The 27,612-nt window shown below is 41.9% G+C and overlaps 1 protein-coding gene across 1 annotated transcript in view; it reads right to left on the reverse strand.

Annotated features, from left to right (window-relative positions):
• Positions 1-4,783: 4,783 nt before the first annotated feature.
• Positions 4,784-27,612, reverse strand: part of SLIT3 (slit guidance ligand 3) — a 433,718-nt gene continuing 410,889 nt past the window's right edge. The window contains 6 exon segments of the mRNA XM_008503402.2: positions 4,784-5,232; positions 6,346-6,554; positions 8,091-8,376; positions 9,046-9,200; positions 23,477-23,607; positions 26,150-26,390. Of these exon segments, the coding sequence (XP_008501624.2) occupies positions 4,994-5,232; positions 6,346-6,554; positions 8,091-8,376; positions 9,046-9,200; positions 23,477-23,607; positions 26,150-26,390 (1,261 nt within the window). The 3' untranslated portion in view covers positions 4,784-4,993.

The following is a 27,612-nucleotide window of genomic DNA, read 5'->3' on the forward strand; positions in this document are numbered from 1 at the left end:
GCTTTGAAAAAAGTCTCTGTTGAAGCCACCTTTCAGAAACAGGTGCCTCTTCTTCCTCCATTACTCCACTGCTCCTAAACACATACAAAAAAAGAAAAAAACCAAAAAAACGTTTACCCCATAGCAAACGACCTTTGGTTGGTACTGGTTACTCCCTTCAGGAAAGCATTTTGGATGTCACATTGCAGAAGAGGACAATATTCACTTACAGCCCTACTACAAAGAAAAATCTCAGATGTAGACCTCAGTTCCCACTCAATAGGTCCATCCAAGCTTTGGTGCCAACCCTGGCCAACTTTGTGCACTCAAGAGAACCTAGTTGTCTCATTTTGGGGCTCTATGTATGCCTCGAGCACTGGTATTTTGTTGGGTCTCATGCTAAAAACTGTCATAAAAGCATTTCTTCTCCATTTTCATCCAGAAGCTTACATTAAAAAAAACCTGAAAGTCCCATTAGATGCCATGGGTCATTTATTCTTTTCTTTTCTGAAACTGATTCATTTGGAAAACTCATTTGGAAGGAAGTCTCCTTAAATGTTTACTTGTTGACTGTTTAAGGAATTTGTGTCTCTTAACAAGGATGAAGAACTTTTCTCCCCCTGTAAGCTGCATATAATTGCAGAAATTTCCCATGTATTATTTTTAGAGAAAGGAAATTTTGGTATGGCATCAGTAAATATGAGAAATTACTATTTAAAACACCCCCAAAAAATCCACATATCACAAATACATAATCTCCTGTGTGGAGCAGTATGAACTTGAGGCTTATTTAGTTTGGTGAGAAGGAGGCTGAGGGGCAACCTCATGGCAACAGAAAACCCACAGCCAAACACCCTGAAAACTGCAACATCATCAACTCTTCCCCTCCAACCAGGGAAAAAAAAAAAAAAAAAAAAAAAAAAAAAAAAAAAAAAAAAAAGCTAAAGAAACAGTTTCTCATTGTTTACCTCAGACCAATATCTAAAAAAACAATACCTGGGGCGTTGCAGGCAGATGCACAAACACCAGTAGTTTGTCCTTTGGCTACAGTCAACCACTCACTAAGGAAACCACATGCTGCAAAGCCATGAGGAATACAAGTAACTGTTGTGCAAACCAGTTGCTTCAGACAGTACCTAGAAATTCATTACCTCATTACCAGTTCCTGCTAGCTTTTTTAGTGGGCTCAGCTGGGTTTGCTTTAGGTAAAACTGCTGCCATCTGCTACAGTTACATAATTAACCTTCATAGTTCAAGCTTAATGATGCTCATTAAGGTTGAGTGTTTTTTATTGGCTGAGTTCTGTCACCAGTTTTGCATGGAACTGCTAAGGTAATTCTAAGGACCATAATTTGAACCATAATTAGCAATATGTGGCAATACTTAGGGGTACGGGTGAGGGAAGGCTGAGGACTAGGTGGGAGCTTTGCTTTATTCTATGCTAAAACTGGAAAACAAAGACCAGAATTGGTCTGCTACATCTGGTCACTAATATGAAACAGATACAGAGGTGAGGCAGCAAATTTGGAATATATGTGTCAGGACATTGCAAGAGTCCTGTCATCCAATGTTGGCTGTGTGACTTCCATTTCCTCAGTCAGACCTCCTCCCACCCTACTTCCCAGAATTTTTTCATTTATTCTATCATCAGTCAAGGAATGCACTTTTGGTGCAGGCCTGTCTCAAACAGTTAAAAAAAGAGCAGCAGATAAGGTGTTTCATCGAAGAAAATGCAGAGGCTCATAACTATATGGCTTAACTCAGTTGTGTGTAAGACTCCTAAAAGAAGTTAGGATGTCTTAATAATATGTAACTGCCACTTATACTCCATGTACCTACAGCCATTCTCTGGTTAGGTTTGTCCAAGAGGAGTGTGTATAGTTCCCCCATCACTTGCTATGAGCTACCTCATGAGGTCTAAAAGCTCATAGCTCCTCAGATACATGCAGAAATAATCTGCACCACAAGGCACATTACAATCTTCCATAACCCAACAATTTATTTAAACTTACATCACAATGAGAATTTATTAATAAAATACATCAGTTCACAACAGTCTGCATTGCTATTTTATAAGGGTAAGCATCTTTCTTCACTTTATATTAAAACTTTATAGAGGTAAAAACTACTGCATTGTACCCACAGTTCTTGAAATCTGTTGCAAGATTAGGCAGGTTACAGAGGAACTTTCAGAGCTAATGACACTTCAGTTAAGCTCACATTTTTGGCACATCTGAATGCTTTTTATTTTCTTCTTAACATAAAATAATTCTATAACAAGTCAGAGAATCACTGACATAAAGCATCACTATCCAATGGCAAGTGCTGCCTCAAAGCATACAAAAATTGCATCGTTTTGGTTACGAAATAGATTAAACCCTTTATCCTAATGCTTAACAGACACAAAAGGGCCAGAAACAGGGCTGGCTTTGCTGAGGTGTTGCTGGTCACTTTGCTGCAAGGCCTTACTTAAATAAATCCCAGCGTGATGTACTAACGAGACGTTGATGGCTTTTTAAGGCACCCTCCAGCAAGTGCAGGGCCACCAGTGACCATCACCTTCTTTCTCATATGCATTGCTGCTTGAGGGACAAAGTAAACATTTTGGGTGGTGGTCAAAAGGGCCCTATGTCTGCAGGCCTGAGCCGGTCAGTGGCTACAAATTGTGCAGTAGAGGAGGGCTGGAGAATGGTTTGTAAGCCACTGCTCAGTCTGGATTTCTGCTGCCCGGCACCACAGCAGCTGCTCCTTCTAATATTAAAGTGTTTTAAGCAGGAGTTAAATGTTAATGGCGGTGGCGTGCCAGGCATGTATTCGCACAAGTGCCTGCAGTTATTTGCATGATTTTTTAAAAACCCATAGGTTTAGAGTTTGGGTGATTTCTGTTGTACACTACAAACTCCAGCTGTTATGAGCTTCTGGATTGTTTTTCCCTGGCTCTTGAGCTGTACTGTTTCAATCAGTTTGGCACGTTAACTAGTGATTGATACTTCATCGATTGGAGGCTTCCTGTAATGATAATTATTTTGTGAGACAGCTATTACATTTGATATGTTCCTTCTGTTTGCATTGCCCTGCTAGTAACAAAGAAATATGAAAGCATTGCTGCAGCTAAGGCAAGACAGGTGTAGCAAAAGAATGCAAAGCACAATAGAGCTTTCTGCTTGCACGATAGATGGTCACTTCTCTTTAGTGGGTCACATTCTGTGCATCTCTCCAAAGTTCCACTCAAAACCAAGCTCCATTTATTTGATTCAGCTTTCTGACTTATCCTTTGCCGAAACCCCTGGTTTGAAATACTTTGGTGAGACCAGTGAGTGTTCATAAACGGAGCTTGTGGCTGCTCAGAATCATCTCTGACTTCACCTCTCTTAGGAAAAGAGAACTGAAGACAGAACTTGCTATATTATTAGGGAAAGAGAGAAGTTACACAGATAATGGAATAGGTCTTGATGGGATGTTTGAAACAGATTAAGAGAAACTTCAACACACCCATGGTACTTTCTGCATGTACTTACTGACCCTGAAAGCTAGCCCTGCCAAAAAAACTCCAAAAATGAAACTCACTGCCAGAATCAATTTTTGCCTCACATTCACAGTGAGATTTTTTATCCCTGCATAGATTTCCATTTCCTATTCAGCATTTACTCCCAACACAGCTACAGTTAATGGGAGTCCTTTGGGAGACACAAGTGCAGGCCATGAAGTGGTGCAGATGCAGGAGCTTTGGTAGAATTATCAATTTGCACCAAATGCCAGAGCAGGACAGGATGGAGGTGTGACATTTCTCCTTGTGCAGAGAAAAGAGTACTGCCAAGGTGGACACAAGTCAGCTGAATACCTTCACACAGATACAGTGCAACTTCTGCTCAGTTAAAAAAGCTGCGGAAAAGCAGCCTACTGCTCGGTGATGAACAGGCAGCTACAGCCCACCTTACATCCATTGCTCAAGTGACAGTGGGAGTAAAAGCCACTATGTTGCAGGTATTTTATGGCATTTTAATGCTCTTTGCAACCTTTCCAAGTTAAAGTGTCAAGGCATGACAAACTATGTAGCAGTGCATTCCTTATATTTCATACGCAAAAAAAGGCTCAAGGCTGGGAGCAAGAAGGCACAAACTTGGTAAGTAACATAGCTGAGGAGTTTACACTAAAGTACTATTTCATTTATTAGGCATTACTTAGCACTTATTTCACATTTTGCCCCCAAATTTCCCAAAACAACATATATTTCCCCACTTCCTTTCCCTTCGTCCCCTTCTTTTGGATACAGCTGCCTGTGCTCTATAGATACAGTTGCTGAAGGATATAATGTGAATACAGATAAATACAACATGCAGAGCAAAAAAATGTATTATAGTATTATAATAGTCAAACAATGTTGCCAGCCTCAAACTACAGCAGTACCTACGTGCTACAGGGAACCAGTCCAAGAACAGCAAGCGGAGCCATTGTACAGGAGCAAACCAGTGTCGGCAGTGTTGGGCAGAGCACGGAGCTGAGGAGGGGGGCGTTCTCAGGGTGCCTGAGCAGGAGAGGTGCTGCCATCCATGGGGATCTGCTGAGAAGACTCACCCAGAGCCTTGGAGATAGCTTCAGACCATATCAGCTCTGTGGCACGTCCCTGGAACACCTCTACATTTATTCATTGCGCATACATATAGTCACCCCACATTTCTCCTGTTAGGCTATGTTTTCTTTATATATATATATAAATATATATATATATATATATATAAAAACTTTTACCTTTTGAATTTTTTTTCTTACAACTGTTAAAAAAGTTTCATGGTAAAAATAACTCACTATATGATGCATATACTCAAAGTGGTGCGATACTTTATGTAATAAAAGATGAAAATAGTCACTTTCCATAACAAAAATAAGTTCTATTTTTTGTTTATTTTACAATATAATTAATAATTCTTTTCTTCTTCTTCACTCTGAAAGTAAACAGGTCCCGTTTTGATAGCGCTTCTGAGTCGATTAAAGTGGCAAGAGACTGGAGAATGTCTTATAAGCATTTTGAGCAACCGCATTCCACATGTCTCTCCAGTTCTTCCGTGAAGGTGGAGCCATCCAGGCACTGGAAGAAATATTTCCGTCTCTTGCTCCGCAAAGGGACGCAGCACTGCCCACTGCTGCAGCTGCCACGACACTCCAGGCGGGAGACTTTGGAGGCAGTGGCACATGAAGTGTAGCCCTGCTGCTTCCGGACTACTTCTCGAATTACCTCTCCTTGGCAGGGATTCTCTGGTAAAACAACAGAGAAGGAAAAAAAAAAAAGACAAAGCAACACTGTGGTAAGTATTTTGCCAGCTATTCCCCAAACATCAGCAGACAGCCCTGCATGTGAAATGATACTCAAGACAAACAGATGGCATGAGCAGGACCTTAACCTTTTACTGCCCTGTATCTGCCATCCAACCAGAGCTTGTGTTACCCAAATGCGTAATACCTGGCACAAGGCAGAAGCCAAGTTGTCCTGCTAGCTTTGATTAGCCATTCAGGAAGGATGGCTGCTGAGTTGAATCCTGCAATGCTCCTGCAAAATATGTCTTAATTTTGCTCTGTCTGCTTCTTGGGACTAAAGGTTAGCCTGCTCTCCTTGGCAATAGCTATCTGATATACCTGAAACTGCCAGTGTCATTCTGCAGGCACTTTGCAGCAGTGAGATACATTTTGTGAGGCTGTATACATGTAATTTTGAATGTCTGTGGTTCATTCACAGGAAAGGCACGACTTAGATAAAAATAATACAAGCTAGCTCCTTCCTTCTGTACAGGAGCAAAAAAAAGGCAGCAGGGATGAACATATAACTAAATGAGCTTTCAATAAGTCTTTTCAGGTCAGGGTAGAAGAGCTGGGCCCCAACCCTGTCAAGAAAGTCCAGCATCATCTGTGAGATACCCCAGGAAACATGTGCAGCTGCCTCAGAGGGAGCAAGCTGAGAACCTGTATCGCCACTGTAGATGGGCAGTATCTCCTGCCTTTCAGTTCCTGCTCATGTCATGTACAACAGTCCTTGGTTTGCAGGGTAAGACCTCCTTCCCCCACTTCTTGCTGAGGGTAAACCCCACAACAACTTCTCCTTTATGTCACCAGAATCCTGGGAGCAGCAAACCTTGAGGATTCAGGAGCTATAGAATAAAACCCTTTGCTACAAATGTCTGCCTTTACCCATGTGTTTAGAATGTAGCTAGCTAGCTGTTGTGTGGGTCTTTTCTGCTCCCTGCATTGCTCTGCAGAGACTGACCTAGCTCTGCTATTTACCATTTACCTCCAAATACAATTCACATAGAAGAGAGGTAAAAACAAAGGTGTAGAACAGAAATGCAGCAGAGCAGTGTCCTGGGCCCCACATACCTCTGTCACAATGTTCTCCACCATAGTTAGGATCACACTCGCAGTAGGGTTCCCCGTGCTCAGAAATCTTACACTGCCCATGGTTGCATTTCAAAATCCTGCAGGGATTTGAGGAATTGTTCTTCTTGTCACAGTACATGCCTGTGTAGCCCTCCATGCACTTACAGGTGTAAGCAACATTGGCTACCATGCATTTCCCATGCAGACACCTGGAGAAGGAGAAGCATTTTAGAACTGGCCTTTGTTAGACATGAGAGCTCCTTTTACCAGGGGTGCTTGGGTTTGGCATTTCTGCCTGTTTAGTTCCAGGATACTAATCCAAAACCATCAGTTCGGTGTCAAACACTGAAGAAACTGTGAGTTTTCAGTGGATGCTGGATAATGTTCAGAGAATACGTGTAGAATTTGCAATTGTAACTCATCTCTTTGAAAAACAGGGTTGCCTGGCTCATGTGGTTTACAGTGAGCGTTGGTATTTCTGAGGAATACCACAGGGAGGGCTATTGATCCTTAGCAGGTTCTCTGACACTGTCCCTACTTACGGGACAGGGATAGACTTGGAATGGGCTGCGGAATGAAATATTGTCCAGCCAAGGAAAAGCTGTCCAGGGCTTATAAACCTTTGCTAAATCAGGTCCTATTTGACATAAACCCATGTGTGCCTCTTATTTTTATTTCTTTTCCTTCTGGTCCGGTAAAATTGATCCCTGCTTATGTTGAATCCTTGGACATTTCATTTTTAAGCTTTGAACTAAAAAGCACAAATAATAGCATCAGAAACTAAAAAAAAAACATTTAGGCCTTCAAGTGTTTCTTCACTTGGGTGTTTATACCTGTGGTTTGTCAGGTGCTTCTCAACACCTTCCAGGGTTTGGTGCTTTGCAGAATTAGACCAAAAAGCAAATTTTAAATGGTACCTTGGCCAAGTTATATTTCTGCCTTTAAGAGAGTGATTATTCACTGGGAAAATCTACCTGTCAAAAGTATGTGCTTGTGAAAAGCGCCTTCCACAGCTAGCGCAATCAATGTAGCTTCTAAAACAAAAGTACTTCCATCTGCTTATGAAAGAACACTGACACTGTAGACTGCTGGTCTGGATTGTGCACTGGATTATTTCCATGTGCACGTGCCATAAGCTATTGACCCAGCTTTTCTGATGGAGATGGGGTAACTGAGCCTCTGAACTGTGGATGCTTTCCACTCATTTTCTTAGCATGCAACTCCATGCTATCCTTTCAACCGATTAATTAAAGGGGTGTTTCAGCAGGTAATATTTAAGTCTGCCATTTGAGAAATTTAAAACTGTTCACATTGGAGTGCATAATGGTCTTGAGGGAGTTAGTGTGAATACTGGGTCCAGTGCTGTTGTGAGCATTTCCCTGAAAGGTGTACTCCCTGCTCACAGGTAGCTCTGCTCTGGGTGAATGCAGGCACTCACTTCAGAGGTGACACATACCCATTAACAGAAGTTTTTGTATTTTCTAGGGCAGAGTTGCATCTGCAATTATGACCTACAGTATTCACACCTTAGCTACGCCAGGAGAAGAAGCTCATTTTGAGATTGAATGACTTTAGAACAAGAAGTGGAAACAGAGTTGCCATGGATGCTGGCTCACAACTGTCAGTAATTTCATGTTGGAATCCAGAACCTTCAAAAATAGTCAGATGCAGTTTTAAAAGATGAAACATGAAATATGCATTTGATGTAAGCTTCCACCCTGCCATCAGCATTCATTCAAACTTACTTGTGGTTAAGACATGGGTCTTCAATCTCCTGGTCACACAGGGGGCCCATCCAGCCTGGGTGACATTCACAAATTACACTTGTTTTCTCCAGGGACCGGCAAATACCATGCTTGCAGATGTTACAGGATTTGCAGCCAGGAAGGACTCCTAGTGACTGCTGTGGTAAATCCTTGAAATCCTGCAGCTCATTATTGATGCGGACATCATGAATACATCCATGAAAACCATTTGGTGTCATATCTGCACCCTGGCGCATTGAAGATAATCCAGTAGAGGTCGGGATCCCTTCAGATAAAAACAAAAAAGGGAAGGTTTATTCACAGTTACAATGATGGTATGTAACTTATAATATCTAACATCTCTTTTGTCACAGTCCCTTACAATGTTTAAAGAATTAATTAGCATAGGCCCTTTGGAAGGTAGCATAGTCTTATTGTCCTCATTTTGGAAATGGAAAGAAACAAAAATACTCACTTGCCCAAGCTTACATAAGTATTATATGACAAACAAAAGAGAGAAAAAAAAGCTCAGGGTTTTTGGCAAATGGCCATGGGCTCTTGCCGTTAGACAACGCTTAACACTCCTTCTGTCCATAGCTGAATAGCAATTATCCTTCTGAAAGGCTTAATAATGTCTTTACTTGCCCACAGGTAGCTACCACTTCTGGTATACAGCAACAAAGTTTGGCATTACTAGATTCCTGCATTAAGACAGTGAGTGGTAAAAGTGCACTCCATTGAAACTAGTGTAGGGGAACTATTGGGGCAGAAGAGTTTTGCAGGAGACTGGGCCAATCCATAAGTAACTCCAGCTTTCAGGGAAGCAGCCCCTGGCAGAGGGGAAAGCTTCCCTCTAGTTTCCGCTCCCTGTAGAGAGCTCTCTTCATAGTATGGAAGATTACTTGCTTCTGAGAAGACTTGTTAAAATCTCAAGCCCAAGAACAACTCACTATACCTCCAATGTAGAGGGGAGTGTTGAGGCTGGCAGAAGACTGTTTCTGGAGTTTTCCTAGGCTCTTGGGAGTTCCCTTGTCCACCACCAGGTTCAGAGTTTGATTCAGCATCACAAGTTCCACACTATGAAACTGCCCATCATTCACTGTTTCCACACTAAAAATGAAGGGGAAAAAAGACAAAAATGATGTTACCAATGAACTCCCTATGCTTCTGTGACTACCTAAGTCCTGGCACCACACCTTGCAAGGTACTGCTCCCATTCCCTGCTCCTTTACAGCCACTGTGTTCTCTACATTTCTCGTAGTGTGAGCATCCTAGGTACAAATTTAAACATTTCTGATGGCTGTGCAGGCAGTGCCTACACATACAGGACAGCTGACTAGGAAAGGAGCTATTTCAGTTGCGTTTCCCAGGGCAGAAAAGCAAGGATGTAGCTACATGTTATACTGGCTTTGGTGACAAAATTACTTTAAATCCTCAGTTCCGTTCTCTCAGCCAGTTTGCTGCCCCTTTTTCATGCTACTGGACGCCATGTTACAAGCTGGAGCACTGAAGTGATTTCTTATTGTAAGGTTAGTTCAAACCCAACTTCCCAGGGGCAGGGAGGGACTGCAGTTTGGAGCAGCAGGGGCCTCTGAAACCAGCAATTCCTCACAGAAAAAGTATCTCCTAACTATATGCTGAGGCATGAGGAGAGGCTGACTTTCTTAAAGCCAGAGAAGGCATGCAGGAGTTTTGGCTTATAAATGACTGAGATACTTTGCTTAATACAATACAGTCCTGCCTGAATACATGTGAAACTGAAAAATTGCTATGCTTAACAACACTTTAGGTGTAGATTGAGGCTTGAGACTAAGACAGCAGGAATTTGGGGGTGGAGATGAAGGACAGGGAGCATAGCCATCTAAGCAAACAAGATATTAAAGGCACCACGTATTCTTTGCTTGGACATTATGAATGCTGAATTTTAAAGCAAATGAAGCCTGCAGTGAGTCAGATAACTCAATAGCGCTTTGCTAGCCTGCACTACATCAGATTTCACCTTCATCTTCAGTTCAGTCTCTCAGAAATTAAGACACAGAGGTACAATTCAATTTACATTGCTCTATCATTTCTCATTTTCAGGGCAGCTTCAGCTCTCAAGCCCATATGCTGTACATTGAAATTCTCCAAAACAACTCAATAGTTTCATGCACTCCTAAAAGGTAGGAGGGGCAAAGGTAAGATTGCCTCTCTTGAGCAATGAGGATTTCAAATGAGGCGGGATAGTTATGGAGGTGATGGAAATTTTTGCTGCAGATGCAATTAACTGGTGCAGCCTCTGTTCCACATGCATGCAAACACCACTGCGTAACAAGAACCTAACAGCAGTAGAGGTTGCAGCCAGAATTAGACTGTGGTCTATGTAAACCACCCACACACCAGTGTACCAACACATCTTAAGCTTGGCCTGCAAGCACTCTTTTCCAAATCCTCCTGGCAAGCTCACTAGCTGGGTGGTGGTTCTGTTACATATGTATAAAGGCAAAAAACACAAGCTGTGGAATTCAGGCATCCTGAGGTACTGATTAGCCAACAACCGGATCTGATATGCTGCACAAGTGGTAAATTAAAACATAAATCCTAGTTTTAAGAAAAGGTTTGAGCTCATTCAAATGCCCCAAAGCTCAATATAGTCTCTCAAGTAAGATAGAAAGTAAAGTCAGAGCCCTTCAGGTGTTTTGTATAGCTTCAATGCAGAGAATTCTCTGATCTATTTACCCAGGTCTGCTTTACTATCAGTGGCAAGAAACAGTCATACTTAAAGAGTGACACATCTCCAAGGCAGAATCACCTTTTAGATGTATTTACCTCTCAACCCACATGACTTGCTGCCCACCTTCAGCTCCCAGCCCTGCATAACTGATGTATGAGGACACTGTGACATGGAAATCAGACTTCAATTTCAGAAACAAATTACATGGCTTAGAAATTATCTGAATTGCTCCTGGAAGAAGTTGCATTTTTATCGTGTTTTACAGTAAACCTGACATAACCAATTATAAATGAGCAACATTAGGCAGAAAGTCAGCCCTGTTGGGGTTTCTGAGGATATGCTTGTTTAAGAGCACACTGCTGTTTCTGAACTGAGCTAACATGCCTCTACATTGCTGCTGTCCCCACAGGATTTTGGGGTGAATCCTGAACACGTGCCTTTAAAAGTTTACACATACATCTTACGTAAGGTTGTAAGATGACAGCAATATATGTGCACCTTCACTGTGTGGCTGTACATAAGCATGAGGTAAATTAGTTCTGCCACACACCAACTCCTGGGAAAGCTGTGTTGGCTGAGCTGCTTGTCCTTGACCTGCAAGAAAGTGTCTGGGCTGCAACTGCTGCCCATCCTTGGGGTGGCAGGAGTGCCACAGGGAGCAAGGTCGTGAGAACCTGGGCCTGAAGGCACTGTGTGAAGTGGCTTTCAGAAAAAAAAAAAAAAATTCAGATTGTACAGAATTGGTAGGATGATTCTACAAAATGGGTGGGTATAATCCAGAGTCTGAGGATTTATGCTGGACTCATTGCCAAAGGTGATGTAGTGCCTTAACCTCAGAAAAGAGAGCCTGTCATCACAGTACCCAAGTCTGCTCTATTGGGTCCCACACCTCCAGCAGCCTACTTTATGGATTGACAACTCAAACAAGTTTGAAAGGAGCTGGTCCAAACTTTCTGTTTAGATATTCTGGAATTCTGCTAAGTATCTGCCACGTTACAAGAAACAGCTGTGTTATGGCAACGTGCCAGCTGAGTGATGCCTGTGTGCTCCCTGCATATCTGTTGCAATGCTTAATTTACATGGGACCCAGGCTTCCAGCTAAAAGGTGCAAGGTAAACGGAAATGCAGACTTGTCACTGCTATGCTGTGCAGAAGTGCCAACACAAGGAAGAAGTATAGGCAGAACCTATCAGCCCTGACAGGCGAGCACTAAGGTGGGATGGAGGGCTATATGACAGGGAACCCCTGGTGGGATCAGTATCTGATGCTAATGCACAAAAATACATCGCTATCTGAAGGCCAAGCTATGACCATTTGTCAGAGCACGACATTATCACGTCTGGCAGGGCTGCCTCTTCCCTGGGCCAGGATTTCACAGGCATTAATCACCTGTGCTTTTTCCAGATTATGCCTTGACTAACAGGCAAACAAAAGTCTGTGTGTCCTGGAGATGAAAGCAGCTGCCCTACGTGGTGCTCACACCTTTCAGCATGCCCGGGGCTGGCATTTTTGCTGGAAAGGGAGTAAGAGGTCCCTGTCTGTGGGTGAAGTGGCTGAGTAGTATTCAGTTCTGACTCCTTCCCTTTCTAACTCTAAATTTAAATAATCTGTGCCTGTATTTTAAGAAACAAAGTAATTTACAGCCATCACCCAACACTGCAGTTTTGTAAAGCAGATAATCTCCAAACAGGCAAAGCACTTACTTGCTTTTTGAGAAGGTACAAATGCATGACAGAAAAGCTGGATGTGGACAGCCAGCATGGCAGAAATCTCACAGCCAGGAGACACTTGTGTTAAAGCAATAACTGCTGTTGCTGACAGAAGGGCATTAAGATGCCTTTGGATTTTGAGTGAGATGGAGACAACATTGGGGGGAGAAAGGAGTGGTGAGAGAAATGCTACATGAACTCTCCTCAGAGCCCCTTATGGAGCTGGGCCTTTAGGAGACTCAGCAATTGTCTGAGACAGTTGGAGACAGTGGCTTGGCTGGAGATGAAGGGAGAAAGCCACAGACTCTGAACAGCGCATCACAACACAGCTCACAGCTCAGACTTGCTGTGCTTGGCTTTTTTTATAAGGGGCCTCTTCCTGACCCAGCTCTCTGTAAGGGTTTTATTAAAATCTTAATTCAATTCTTACTGGGGATCAGGTGGCCTTACAGGAGAGCTCTTCCTTCTGAAACAGCCTGCGGTATGTAAATACCTGCCTGGGAGTCAGGGATTTAGTGCGTCTCTTCGGCAATCCCGGGCTGCAGCGTTGACGGAGGGTACGGGGGCTGCCAGCTCCGGACACACCGTGAGGGCACCTGCAGCCGTGTGGCCAGCAGAGCTGCAGGGCGCGGACAGGGGCGGTGCGGGTCCCCGGGCAGCCCTGAGGCCGGGCCGGCGGTGACCGCAAGGGGGCGACAGAGCACCGCAGAGAGACGGAGTGGGCTAGAGGCCGGGCTCACGCATCCCGTGCTCCTCTCGTGCCGGGAGAGCCTCGCCTCACACCTTCCCCTCAGACCCTCAACCCTCAAACCCTCAGGCACAGCCCTGCCTACCCACTCGGGTACTGAATCAGTGGAAGTGCTGGAAGCTGCTACGGCAGCTTTGTTTTGCCTCGACGTGACGAGTTTATTTACTGAAGCAGATTTCACCAGGTCCCGTACCTGACAGCTGACTTGATGTTCTTACCCAACGTCTTCCTTGCTGCAGAGGTTTTTCTTCTGTATGGTAAAATTACAATAATATGTATGAGCACAGCAAGGGAGAGAGAACTCAGGACTGCAGGAAGAAGCCAAAGGGGTGCTAGATTTGAGCCAACTGCTTTGCTCTAGGGCACTGATGAACCTGATGAACAGGTGATCTGGCTTCTGAGATATTCCCAAGCTATTGAAAAGACAGTCATGAATTTTTAGCCAACTTCCAGCGGCAGTATTCTGGGCCACCACCATCAGCTATTACAGAGTTTACAATATATTCTTGCTGAAAAAAAGGGAGGAAATCTGTTTGAAGTGTAAACATTTGAAGTGCAAGTAAGGATTTTCAGGAATTCAATAATTAAATTTGCTAAAAAGTAAACAGCAAAAGGAACCAAAAGACCAGTTTTAAGGAAAACTGAAAGATTCCTCAGGACCCATGAATTTTTCTTGCACTGCAGTCAGCCTGGTGAGGGTCTGCCTTGTCAGACACTGCACAGACTGCAGACTGCTGTCACTGCCCAACACAACCTTCACTCAGTCTTGTTACAAATTTGATGCTCAGAAACCATTTCAGTTCCCTTCCAATTGTAATCACTGCTGGTGCCTTAAACACCCACCCTGAGGAAAAGGAAATAATGTACAGCCAAATGCTGAGGTTTGGCAGGAGCATTCCTCTGGATCACTGTTGCAGTGGACAAACCCCGGTTGGAGCTGGCTGCCCCAGGAGTCCCCTGGTGCTGAGGGGGGGCAGCTGCCCTGATTCCCAGCCACTCCTCAAAACAGCAGCTACTCCTCAAAACAGCATTGCTACTCCTCAAACAGTAGCACCCCTCCCTCACTTTTCACTGCTCCATTACACTCATCTGCTCGTAACCCAGATGAGGGCTTGCATTGTACATTGGTTTTGTCATGATTACCCTAACCTTTCATTGGCCTCACTGTGAACTGGCCATGGCATCTGACCTGATCTGGCCAAGAAAAGAGGAGGAAAATACTGGGCGTGTAGGGAGAGCCCAGCTTCTAAAGCTCATGAGAAGGCCCTGGGTCCAGCACCTGCTTCCTCCGTGTGCTACCAAAAATCTTGCAACTACCCTTCCAGGGAAGAGAGGCCACTAAAGAGGGCTCTGAAAAGGAGTTACTAAAATTCTGTATCAGGGATTTGGGCCTCATCTGTCACAGCAATTCCAGTAAGATGAGCCAATGGACCCATTGCACAGAGCACTGCACACAGACCATGGGCACAGCCGCTGCCGACGGCCTAAAATTCTATAAAACAAAGAAATGAAGGGAAAGGTATGTGTAATAAACATAAACCCCCAGAAAATATGTGAAGAAACTGATCTCCACATTCCTTTTTCACCTGTTTCTCTTCTCCCTTCTATATTTTCTTTTGCCTCTAATCCAGCCCCAAGCACACAAAAAGATATCATAAACACTGTCTCGCCTTGCTCTGATACCCATGAGAGATGTAGAGCTGAGAAACTGTAAATATGCTGGTGAACAGAAACTTATTAAAGAATTACAGTAATCAATTCAAACTTATAAATCTGGCTTTGTGGTTAGTTTTTACACTGACATGTAGTGTACCTTCAGTGCTGACAGCAGGAAGCAGCAGGGTAGATAGGTCAAAAACAAAAATAGCTTTAAGTATTACAGCAAACCATGTCACTGAGGAAATGTATAGCCATCAATTATGCAAATGAGGACATCAATTCATTAGCCACAGTCTCCAGATTTTCCTGACCTCTATCTCAATGGGGACATGCCTCAGGTGAAGTGCAGAACAATGCAAACACCAGGACGGTGACACCAGGAGAGTGAAGGACATGGGGAATGATGAACTTAGGTAATCTTTAAAAACATCTGAAATAGAAGAGAATAGCCAGAAATCCGTTCCCCAGAGAATTTAAGGAGCTTACAATATATGTGAAGAGCAGGCATCAGGGAAGAGGTACCCAGTTCAAGAAACCCAAGGTGAGAACAAAAAGATGTTAGCTGTGAAACTCATAATCAGCCAGGCTGTCTTCAGCTTTTCACCTTTCCAAGCTATATTTACCTCCTGCCCTTAGTTCAAGTTATAATCAGTCATTAAACTTCTCTATGACAACAACAGCAAAATCATAATTGGAGTAGTAGTTGTGCTACCTCTACAAGAACACATCACTTCAAGCACTATCCTCTTCAGACCCTAAAGAAAAAACACATTGACAAAAAAGCATAAAAAATGCTACCAAAACACAAGGCTAGGGAAATATGAGGTGAAAGAAATGTATTAAAACACTCCATTTCCAGTTTAAAATATGCTCTCTTTTGTTTTGTTCAATCCTGTTTTACATGACTCAAGTGTTAGGCCTCCTAGGCTGAGAACATTCAAAATTAAGATTTTGTTTTTTTCTTGATACTTCCATTTTAATTTGCTTGATTTTATACCTTTTCTCCTACTTACAACTCTGTAGACCACTCAAATAAACCATCTTTCTCTTCTTGGTGTTTACAGCCCTTAGACACTGGCATGCGATTACCTTATCTCCCTCAATGATCATTTTGGCCAGGCAAATGCATACGTAATTTCCAGCCATAATTCAACTGCTGCAGCACCCCTACCAGCATTGAGAGTTATTGTGTTACAGACCTTCTGAGGGAAAAGCAAGGACCTTTTTATACCTCTGCAACATGCAATTAACACAATCCTGACCCCTTTCCCCCAATTATTCATAAAAGTGTCAGATTCATGGCCAGGGTAAACATGCCTTGATTGCAGTGAATTCTCACAGTTTCCCTAACATGGGCAAAAGGTCTGACACTTTCCCCCAGTACCACTGCTGGGGAGTTGAAGCTCACATGGTCTCCTACAGTATCACCATGCCTCTGCAGAACTACACACTTCATGCTGCTGAGCAGTTGTTAAATGCGAGTGTAGTAGCAGTAAAACTAGCTTGAGCAAACTCTTCAAGTCCAAGGCCTCCCCAGCATGAGAGACAACAGTGTCACTGCCTTCCCTCCTCACCCCACCACAAGTTTGCACATCGTGGCACACAGTGTAATGCAGTGCAATGAGCAATTGTGTCTCATTGTCTCTGCAGTAACAGGTATCTGTAACAGGTATATAAAATAACAAACCCAGTAAATGCAGAGTGAAAAACCACATAGATTCTGCGGTGCTATTTGCACTAATTAAACCAGTTAACCATAGAAGAGAATGGTGAGGCATTGGCACCACTCCACCAGCAGAGGTGACACTGCGCTCATACAGGTGTGGGGCACATCTAAGGTCCTGAAAAGCAGGGACCAGTGCCACTACAGAATACAATACAACAGAATACAAGTACTTCCTTCTACAATGACAGACAGAGAATGGTAAGTTTTATCTAAAACTGGAGGCTAAGCCACAAGAAAAAAGCAAAATCGTGTCTACTTAGAAACCTGACAAATGGCCAGTTCCCTCCGCATCCATGGCAACATACGTACAGTTGTATGCTCCACCTTCCACAAAAATTACTAAAATCCATTGCTCTTTGAAAAACTGAGTAGCAGATGCCACACCCACCTCTTCCAGCAGCACTAGGGCATACTGGCAAATAAAGAGCTGTGGGTTGCTTCTCTGTCGGGTGGAGAAGCATTGCCAGAGTTGTGCTCAGAACCACATCACACCTCCGTGACCACCCTCAGTGCCAGGCCTTAAACACTCCTGACACCTCAGCAATTGAATCCAGAGCCTGCTGCTTAGTATATATGGGACAGAAATCTATAACACATGGTACACATCTAAAATTTGATTTGTTAATCATCATGTTTACAAGACATTTACAAGCAGGAAAAAAAAAACCAAAACGTTATATTAACTTGCTACATTTTGTTGCAATACAACATCCTCACAATTCAAGCCACAAGCCAGTCCTTAGTGCATAGGAAATTTATAGTCATTTGATTATGATTAGGTTTATTTCATCCTCGTTGGTTACAAGAATATTTCAACCTTTCTCTGATGTAATCACTATTAACCATCTTGGGCAATATAATACTAGAATAACAACCTGTGCTATAGCAAGGAAATACCTTTTTTAATACTTTTGCACACCTTTCTCCCACTTACTCACTTGGAAAGACAGTTCAGCACAAAGCTTGTTTTCAACATGCAGAAACCAAACTGACTGCTTAGAAAGTGGACTAAGATGGGCACTAATTTATGAGAGCTCAGGAGCTGCATCAACCACTGTCATGGTTTCACTGATGCTCTCACTAGAAGAAACAGTGAGGCTGTGTTATGGACTGATTAATGACTAAATCAGGTTATGGACTGTAGTGGAAGAAATAGTTCTTGTTTAACAATTAGTTTTGGTTTGGCTGGTTAGTTTTAAGGCTTGAACTCAACTGGCTACAACTCAATCCAGCTACTGACTTTAATAGGAGAAAACCTTAATTTATAACGTGAGTTTCTGCATTTTCAGCATCAATTTTCTTTTGATTATAGAGCTACACTATTTTTAGTCATAGATAAATCACTGTAGAGACCAATTTTTGGCTTGACCATTTATTTTTACATAAACCCAAGACTACTTTGAACATGAAAACTGGCAAGTACCTGCAAGGCACTAATCTACTTCTAGACCTCAGCAAGCTTCCCAGAGCAAACTTCTTCCTTCTTGATGCTACTGAAGATAATTTTGAATGGACAGTACTCTCCACTGCAAAGAAAAATGTTACTGAATGAATTGCTTTTTATCTGCAGGCATAATCCTCTGAAGTGTCCAATACAGTCAGAGAGAAAGTTAGACTCTTATGTAGAGGCTGAACTCAGGGTTTTTAAAACATTGACTCATTTTGGGTGCGTTCCTCCCCTATCTTTTTGTTTAGTTATGGATTACCCCTATCTCATAATCTCTTATTTCTTCAGACAGGACTGCAGTGATTTAAGTCACAAGGTACTGACCAGCTTATAGGTGTTCATTTTAGAAGACAACATCAAAACAATGGGCTTAACGAAATACACAGACTATCTACCATTTGCTTATATGTTGTCTGTGCATTAAAGCTAGCACAGTCCACTTATAAAGTGATTTGGGAGGAGCAGGACAGTCTCCTGCCACCTCTCTGAAGCTGATTTGGAGTATTCTTCTTTTAAAAAACAGTGACAAAGGTGACAGTGATGGTGTAGATGGCCATATTCTTAATCAAAAGGATACAAATAGCATCTCTGCTTTGACTTCAAGCAGTCATAATACAAGAAAATTCAAATAATTATTTAAAAAGGTCATGAAAACTCCTGGGGCAGTGGAGCAGCTAGTGAGTTTATTGCCTTCACAGACTTTGTCTGTTTTCCAGAATTCAGTGGTGGGTGCTGAGGGGAAGCCAAGCATGTCTCTGCCTTGATCACAGGTCTTTGGGCAAGTCAGCAGCTCCTGCAGGCTAGCAGCATTGGTGTGTACTGGTGCAGCCCCACTGCTGCTGACAAGGAAGAACTGAGTGCAACATAGACAAATAGCCCCAGATTCTGGGCCCTGAAGATGGTGATGTAGGACACGAAAAAAGAAACTTCAGTTTCTGTCACTGCCAATGGGCAAGAGGCTGTGGACGACCTATTGTAAATTCCCATCCCTGGTGCACAGACATGCCAATGCTGACAGACTTTGTGAAAGGTTTTGCTGCTGCTTTTGCTGCCGTCTTTGCTATCTTGATAGGATAGGAGGTAATGAGCTAAAGTTGCAACAGAAGAGGTTTAGCTTGGATGTTAGGCAGATTTTCTTCACTGAAAGGGTTATCAGGCATTGGAACAGGATGCCCAGGGTAGAGGTTGAATGACCATCTCTGGATGAATCGTATAGACATTGTGCTTAGGGATATGGTTTAGGTAGTGTTAGGTTAACAGTTGGATTCAATGATCTTGACAATCTTTTCCAGTCAAGGTAATTCAACTAAGGGCCTGCAGCACAGTGTTTCTGGGTACTCAGATATTAAACTAAAGAGAATGAGCTGGGCAGAGGCAAGGAGAGAGAGGAGAGATGAAAGACTGTCATTCTTGCAAGAGATGCAGAGTAGATTTACAAAGAAAAATAAATTAGTTCAGCTTAGCAAGAGTTTGCCTGCTAAGTCCTCCAGCAGCCCAAAGGACAAACTTTACTCTTCTTAAACTCCATCTCAGTAGACTAACATTTCTGAATTTTGTGAAAGAAAATATTTGATGATTCCAAACCTAATAATAAAAGTTAGATGACATTTCAAGGTTTTGGCCTTATATTTTCACTGTCCTACTACACAAAAATCCAAGAAAAACTATGGAAATGTGATATTTGTAGTTTGACATGAACTCACACACTTGTCTTTTTCTGTCCCATTCAGATACACCACAGTCCTTTATAAAGGCAGAAACCAATTCATCTGTCCTTTACCCAGGCTCATGCAAGATGTGTAAGTACATTCAAATTTTACAACTTTTACTGTGCAGGTCAGAGACTAATACCACTTCATTACATCATATTTGATGCAAAAACCCTAAGGAGTATCTGAAAAAAAGTGTGTGTAAAATTATTTGCAAATATAAAGAATTGTTAAGAGCTCAATGATGTCTCTGAGAGAGAATAGCTCTGAAAAACAGTCTATTTAGAAACTATCCAGAAGGAATCCCACCAGGAACAGGAACAGCACAAGCTGCAGACTGTGAAGGTATCAGGAAAGAAGCAGTCCTGCTGTGAATTCTGCAGATAATTTTGGTAAAAATTTAGTTTGACAAGCTCTAATAATGATCCTAAGAAAAATTAATCTTTCGCTTCTCCACCACATTCCTCTGTAGAAGGCAGTGAGTTGGAAATTCTGCCAGCACCAAAGCAACTGTTCAACCTCAGCACCAGAAGCACAGAGAAGTCAAAGTAATCTGAGCAGAGGACGAAATCCCTTGTGCTACCAAGTTTGGTTCTTTGGACTGAGACCTCTTGTTCGACAAGGAGAGCCCCTGGCCACAGGGGCTGCTCTGGGTTCCAGCCACCATGGGCAGAGGCCCAATGATGTGGAACAGAAAGTCTGCAAATGCTGCTGAGATAATAGAATCGTGCTGCTCAGAAGCCTGGAGGGAGAAGAAACCTTACTGCCTGGAGACCACAGGACATTTCTGAAAAAGCTTTTCTATTTTTTTGTAAATTTGTGTACTTTTTGTGCACAGAGAACTAGACTGATTTGTCATCCCACAGTCATAACATATGAGGCAGATAGTGTAAGAATTTAAGCTCCCTTATTTCAGGCCTTGTGCTTTAACCACAAGAACATCCATCTCTGCTATGTAAGAACTAGCCAGACCATAAGAACTGTATGATATGATCTATAAAAAATATTTTACATGACATAAAATTTTTGAAAACTTATTATGCAGGGATACTTCTAAAAGGAATTGTAATGTAATTTGACTGTAGGCTCTGCAGAAATACAAATACAACTAATTGCTGTGTTTTCTTAACTGCTTTCTTTTTCACTGCTGTCAGAAAGCCTGCAGGAAAACATGATTTTATACCAATAATGTCTGCATCTTGCTCTGTACCAGATATGACAGTATCAACCTGATGACTCTGGAGGGAATCACACCAGCAGTTTGTGTCAAATTTCTATTTTCCATGTCTATTAGGAAGGATTAACTTAGCATCCAAATCAATATGATGTGTCTAGTAGCATAGAACCTATCAGAAAAAAAATAAATTACAAATATGGAACAGATGTTAGGAAAAAAGACCACAAGTAGGAAGCTCTCCCTACAGTTTAACACATGCCAGTACCAACAGCTCAATGCTTTTACCTTTGCAAGGTAACACACTGTGTACTTCCCTCTTCCAGCACCCTTCTGCTGAGTACTACTGAACACCACCATCAAGTATGCCTTATTTGCTGCTGGCTTCCTCTCTGAAAACAGGTTTTATCTTATCCCAACAGGGATATACCAAAGGATATTACTTGCACTAGCCAGATATTTTGCTAATTTTGTTGTCCTTAAGTACTATTAATAAAACTTATCATGGAGACTCTCATGAAGAATTATGGATAATGTGGTTTTCCAATGACTTCCCACATCCCATCATGGGAGTACCTGAAATAGCCAGCAAAACATCTCAGTTACAACACAGGATCAGGTCAGTTAGAGATTTCTTGCAGCTATAGCTAACAAAATTCCCACCAAGCAGTACTTGGCTTCCTCCTCTTATAGCAGACTCTATCAAGGCAAAATGAGAGCCAATGCTCATCTCTTCTATGAAGCGCACCCCTTTGGAGGACCGCAGGGCTTGGTACTTCCTGTGAAAATTAATCTGATGGTTTTTCAACAGAGCTTCTCAAAAGAAAATATACCACTTTTGCTTAAATCGAAATTTAAATGAGGCATCTAAACAAGGCAGCAAGTAGGCAATAGAGAAGGCAAATGTTTTTTACCAATAGTGAAATGGAGGTTGGAATTTTCAGGTTCTCCTAGTAACATTTTCATTGAAAAATGAAAAATTACAGAAGTAGCAAAGAAGAGTTCCCAAAATTTTTAGTTTTATGTAAAATGCATCACACTGCATCAGGTACTCATTTCGTCAAAATACAAGTTAGGAAACAATGTAATTAAAAGTATAGATAAAATCGCGGGAGCCAGAACCAGGGATAAAAGCACTTTCATTTTCCAGGATAAAGCTTCTGAATCATCCAGAAGGTACTATCCACACAACTTAGAAATAACAGCCAATGCCTGAATAATGGAAATGATTGACAGCTGCCGAATCTACTACAGGAAATGTGGGATATTCCATTGTTTGGTGTTCTCCTGCCAAAACTCAGTGCCAAGCTAGAAGTCATGTGTTAGCTAAACAGAGCTTATGCCTAAGAGTTGAACAGGATATTCAAGGATATCAAACAGATCCACTCACGCCTTCCACCCTTATATCCTACAATTGTAAGGAGAGAAGTGGGTTTCCTTCCCCTGTCTCAGCCCTTGAGGAAAACAAGTCTTTTCATATAGAGGCCCTTTTTGACATTCTTTAGCTCCTGTTTTTCTCAATCAACCTAATCCTCTCCCATCAAGCTCCATGCTAATCCCATTTTGCTCCGCTCCTTAAACTAATAAAAGATTAGAGTGACATTTCAGAAAGGGCATCGTATTAAGCACCTTCTTTCCCTTCTCAACAGATCACACAGTACAAAAGCTAGCAAAGAGGCCATTAATCTTATGGTAATGAGGTGTCAGTCTGAATGGAGACCTCCTCCTCCTTGATCGATATGAAGGGCATGGGAATAAAGAGGACATTGATGCTCGCCATCTCTGGTAACTCTCTGCCAGAAGGTTGTTACAATGGTGGCAACAGCTCTTGTCACTACACCACTCTGCCCTTGACAACAGAGAGCAAGTATCCACACCCATCCACCTCCCCCGTGTGCTGCCCACACATAATGAGCTTTTCCCATTGTTCTAATTACTAGCGTGAAAATGTTTAACAACCTCAGTTTTGCTCTAGCATGAAATCAATTAGGATTAGCAGCCACACACAGGGAAATTTTTCACACCTATCCAGCTAGTGAAAATTACTAACTCACTCCTTTCTTCAGTCCTATAGTAGACAAACCATTGGTCTCCCTGATGGTACCCCTGCATTGTTATTATCCTATTTGCTTTTATTTAGAAATAATTTTCTCATTTTCTTAAACAAGTCTTCATTACCCTTAAAATTCTGCACAGCCATCATGCTTCTGCAAGACTCAAGTTTCACCAGAAAACTTCTCAGAAGAACTACACAGCATACCCTGACTAGTGATGGTGGGTGGTGTCCTTTCACCTGCCCTAACAGGACACTCTTCTTCTTCTTTAAAGAGCAAGGTGGGCTGGGAAATCCACAATGCCTTGAAGTTGCACTGAACCAGAAAGGGCTCCATCCAGTCACAGCTGTGTGTTTACACAGAACAAACTAGAGCGACAGAGCTTAAAAAATATCCATATGGAGTTAACCTAAAAACAGGGTTGTCTTGGTAAAGTTTAGCTATTACCTGTATACTGTGGTGGGTGGAGAATTCAGCGTGTCATAGATGAGCCTCACATGTCCTTGGTACAACTCCAGAGCCAAAGGATCGTTGTCTCCTTTGTATAGTAAGATGCCATTGTCCTTGTCAGTTGCTACCTGTTAAACATTAATAATAAGGTAAAAATGACTATTAAAAAAAATATTAAAAATTGCTTGACTATACCGGAAAAAGAAATAAACCAACACTAAAAATAATACCAAAATCATGTATGCAATTAAAATATGATTTAATAAACCACATATCTGAGCATCAATGGGAGCAAGAGCTACGAGATGCAAAACAATCTTGGTGACATTCAGAGTGCTCATACACTAACAGGTCAGCCTCCCATGAAGGGAAGGCTCCCCTGTTTCACATGAGAACTAGTTTTCAGGAGGTGAAAGCTGCAAATTATTTGATCCCTGTCAATAGACTGTTGTATTTTTGATGACACATGAATTTATTTCTCAGCTACCACCTCAGCTTGAAGGGAAGGTTTAGAAAATTAATTCCGGCAGTAGCAGAAGTGTGTCACAATTACAAGCAAACAAATTTCAGGCTGTGCTGATCTGTTCACAGACTTTCTACGAAGACAAAGGCAGGAAGAAGGTCCTGTCCTCACATCTAGTACAACTGATTGTTATTCACAAAATCCAAGCTATTAGCAAGTTATACTGATTTCACATGGGGCATTTAGACAGTCAGGAAGAATAGAGTAGCCCTTGTCCATCTTGGTTTGAAGTACACAAAGCAATCAAAAATCTTGAACAATGAATCAAAAAACAAGGACTCCTCTTTCCCAGTCTCCAGCTCTCAAATACACCTGTAGTACAAAAGAAAAGAAAGCCAAAGAGACAAAATTGGACTTCTGGATAAAATCTGCCTTTTATTTTCACAGTACATATTTCCTGATATTTCTTTAATTTTTTTTTTGGCTTTTGATTGCCAAAGCTAAACAGTGCATTTAAAATTCTGTTTGCATTTAGGTATATATTTAAATACTATCCTTTTGCTCTTGGAAGAGTTTTTTTCTGTTTGCATTTGGGTGTATATTTAAATACTATCCTTTTGCTCTTGGAAGAGTTTTTTCTTGAGCACTTTTTCGTAGGATTTCCTCTATCTGTTCTTAATATTGTCCAGATTTTTAATAGTGTCCAGATTTTCAGCTTTAAAGTTTAAGCTGTAGTATTTGGAGCCTTTGTGTGTGTGTGTGTGCATATTTTAGACTGTCCATATTCTAGAATCTCCTAAATTCACCTAATTGAAGAGTGATTTTGAAGAAAAAATAGTTTTTCAAATACACATGAAGAAAGAAAAGATAAATTTTAAAGAAAAATATGAAGTAAGGATTTTTTCATTAGAATAAACTTTGCAAGTACCATTCCTTAAAAATCTATTCCTAATGTGGAAATTCGTCCCTCTTTCCCATGTCTTGACATTGGTATTTCAATTGCAGCCAAACTCCAACAAGTACATCTAGAATATGATTTTCAATGGTGGAATATAAATTTTCCAATAGAAAAAAATAGACATAAAAGGATGATTTTTTTTTTTTTGCACAACTTTTAGATTCATACAATTTTAAACGACCTTTAGGATTATCAGGTACAAATTGTTAACCCACTACTACCAAATCCACCACTAAACCAGGTCACTCACATACACAGCTTTTAAATTCTTTCAGAGCTGTTGACTCCACCACTGCCCTGGGCAGCCTGTGCCAGTGCCTGACAGCCCTTTCAATTAAGACACTTTTCCTAACATCCAATGTAAACCTTCCCTGGCACAACTTGAACCCATTTCCTCTTGTTCTATCACTTGTTACTTGTTGGGAGACCAATATCCACCTCTCTGAAACCAACTATTTCAAAATGTTATCCTTCATTTGCAGGGTGAATCTAACATGGAAAATTCCAGATTAACAATCAGTGGCCTAAGAAGGCTATCTATAATGTCATATACATGCTCCACACATCTCTTCATTAGAAAGCATAAAAAGTTAGAAATTAGCCACTCTTTCACTTTGGGATGCTAGGAAAAAAACCCAAAACAAAATAGTTAGAACAGTTTAATTCACTACATTGTGAATATGAACAACTTCCAAATCACCTATGTGATAACTTTGATCAATGACCACAAAGATGACAGTAGTGGCACGGCACCTTTGGTAGCTATTTTCCACTGCCTTCTGACCCTTAGACCTTAAACCAAATACAGATGTAACCACAGGACTGTAATCGAATCCCAGGCATTTTATCTACTGAATGTGCATGGTAAATGAGCAGGCAAAATATTGTCTGGAAAGGCCATTTAGAGCAGCTTTCTTTACTGTACCCTAATACTTAGCACTGATTTCTACAAGATGAAACACAATCCTGTAAATCAGTAAGAAGACAAGGAGACTATTTCCTGAATAGTCTCTAGTTACATTGACAGTGATGAGATTGTACAGGCAGGATACATGTTGACATAATGCCTTAATTCCTCCTTAACATTTAATTCATTTTAGAGCAGACAACGGGCTCCCAAGGTGATTCTAACTTTGTCAGCCTCTTGACCAACAGACCCTGTTTCTTCAGAATGAAAACATATATACATGTGTAAGTATATTGCTTAAAAAGAGCACTGGTCTGGAAACTGATGTTCTGCCTGACATACCTGAAGGGAGATGTTTGCCTGAGGGCGAAATTTGGCTGATGGTAACTCGACATAGGAATCCTTCCCAACAAAGTTGACAGTGATGAGCTTCTCACACTTCTGCCCAGCAAAGCCGGCAAGGCAGCGGCAGACTGGCTCCTGGTGTGCCACGATGCACTGGGCCCCATTCTGGCACTCGTAGTTGTCACACGGGCTAGTCTGGAGCAGAACCATTGGGGGAGGAGTTTCACAGAAAAGACCACTGTAGAAGGTGAAGGGAACAAAAAGTGGCCTCAATTATGACCATTTTTTTGAGGAAGGAAGCATTTTCTAATGCTGATGTTACACTCCTGGGGTACAGTGACTCTGAGATTCAGCTAAAGCACGCCTGCTTTACTGTGTGAAAGCTGCAGAGTATAGAGCTGTACAGAAATTTGTATGCTGGGTCTGAAGGAGCCATTTGCACTGCACTTTGCACTGGTAATTTAGCTCCACAAGGTACAGCAGTCTGTGTAAAACAGTTTCCATCCCATTCTGTGCCATGCAGAGGTTCCCAACAAAATCTGGGACCTATTTAAGACCAAACATGAGATTTTCCTGCCCTAGGATTTGTGACTTGAGTCCACCTATGCTGTTGTTAGTGGTAAGCAAGGGGAAAGAAACTCTCTATTTTAAGTATTTTTTACTGTCTCCTCATTTGCTTCACTGTCTATCAGAGATCGTATCATCAGCAGATGGGCAACTGCTAAAAAGTCTCAGATGCAATGCACTGATAGCACACTACTTGCTGAGCAGCTTCTCTGAATTGTTTGCTTCTAACACCATCATGATCATCAATTTTATTTTAGCTGGGTTTGTGGTTGACAGTGTCATAGATCACAAGAACACAGAGGAAAGGGAGGCTCTCCCAGAGTTGGAGGCAGCTGAAAAGCAAATTCCAGATCTGAGTATTTGTTCATTCAAATTTGGAGGGAAGTGCTGCAGTTCAGTCTTAACTACATGAGAAGCTGAGCAAAAGCCACATGTAGGAACCTCTAAGGCTTCCACTCCCAGGAGCAGGAATGGCTCAGTCCCTAGGCTGCCATCCTGGATTCAGCATGGCTGTGCCCTTCACAGGGTATCTGCTGGAATTGCTTAGCTGACTGAAACACCAATACCAGCATAGAAAGAGCTTGGAAAAGGGAGAAAGTGCAAAAAGCTGGGACAGTCTTTCATAGTGATGTCGTGTGTCAGACTAAACTGCAAAACATAAATGAAAAATCTGTGCCCAGCCTGTGCACTCAGTTGGTGCTGCAAAGGGGCAGGTCCAGGCTCTTTGGCTAGTTGGTTGCATACAATATGCCCCCCACCTACAACCTAAAGTTCTCATTACAAACACTGTCCAAACCCAACAACCCCCTTCGGCACTAACAAGAGAGCATAAATTCTCTGCATTAAGTTCTGTGACTGGTTGAGAATATGTAGACAGTAAAATTATGAAAAAG

This window comes from Calypte anna, chromosome 13 (assembly GCF_003957555.1).
Source record: "Calypte anna isolate BGI_N300 chromosome 13, bCalAnn1_v1.p, whole genome shotgun sequence".
NCBI classification, from domain to species: Eukaryota; Metazoa; Chordata; class Aves; order Apodiformes; family Trochilidae; genus Calypte; species Calypte anna.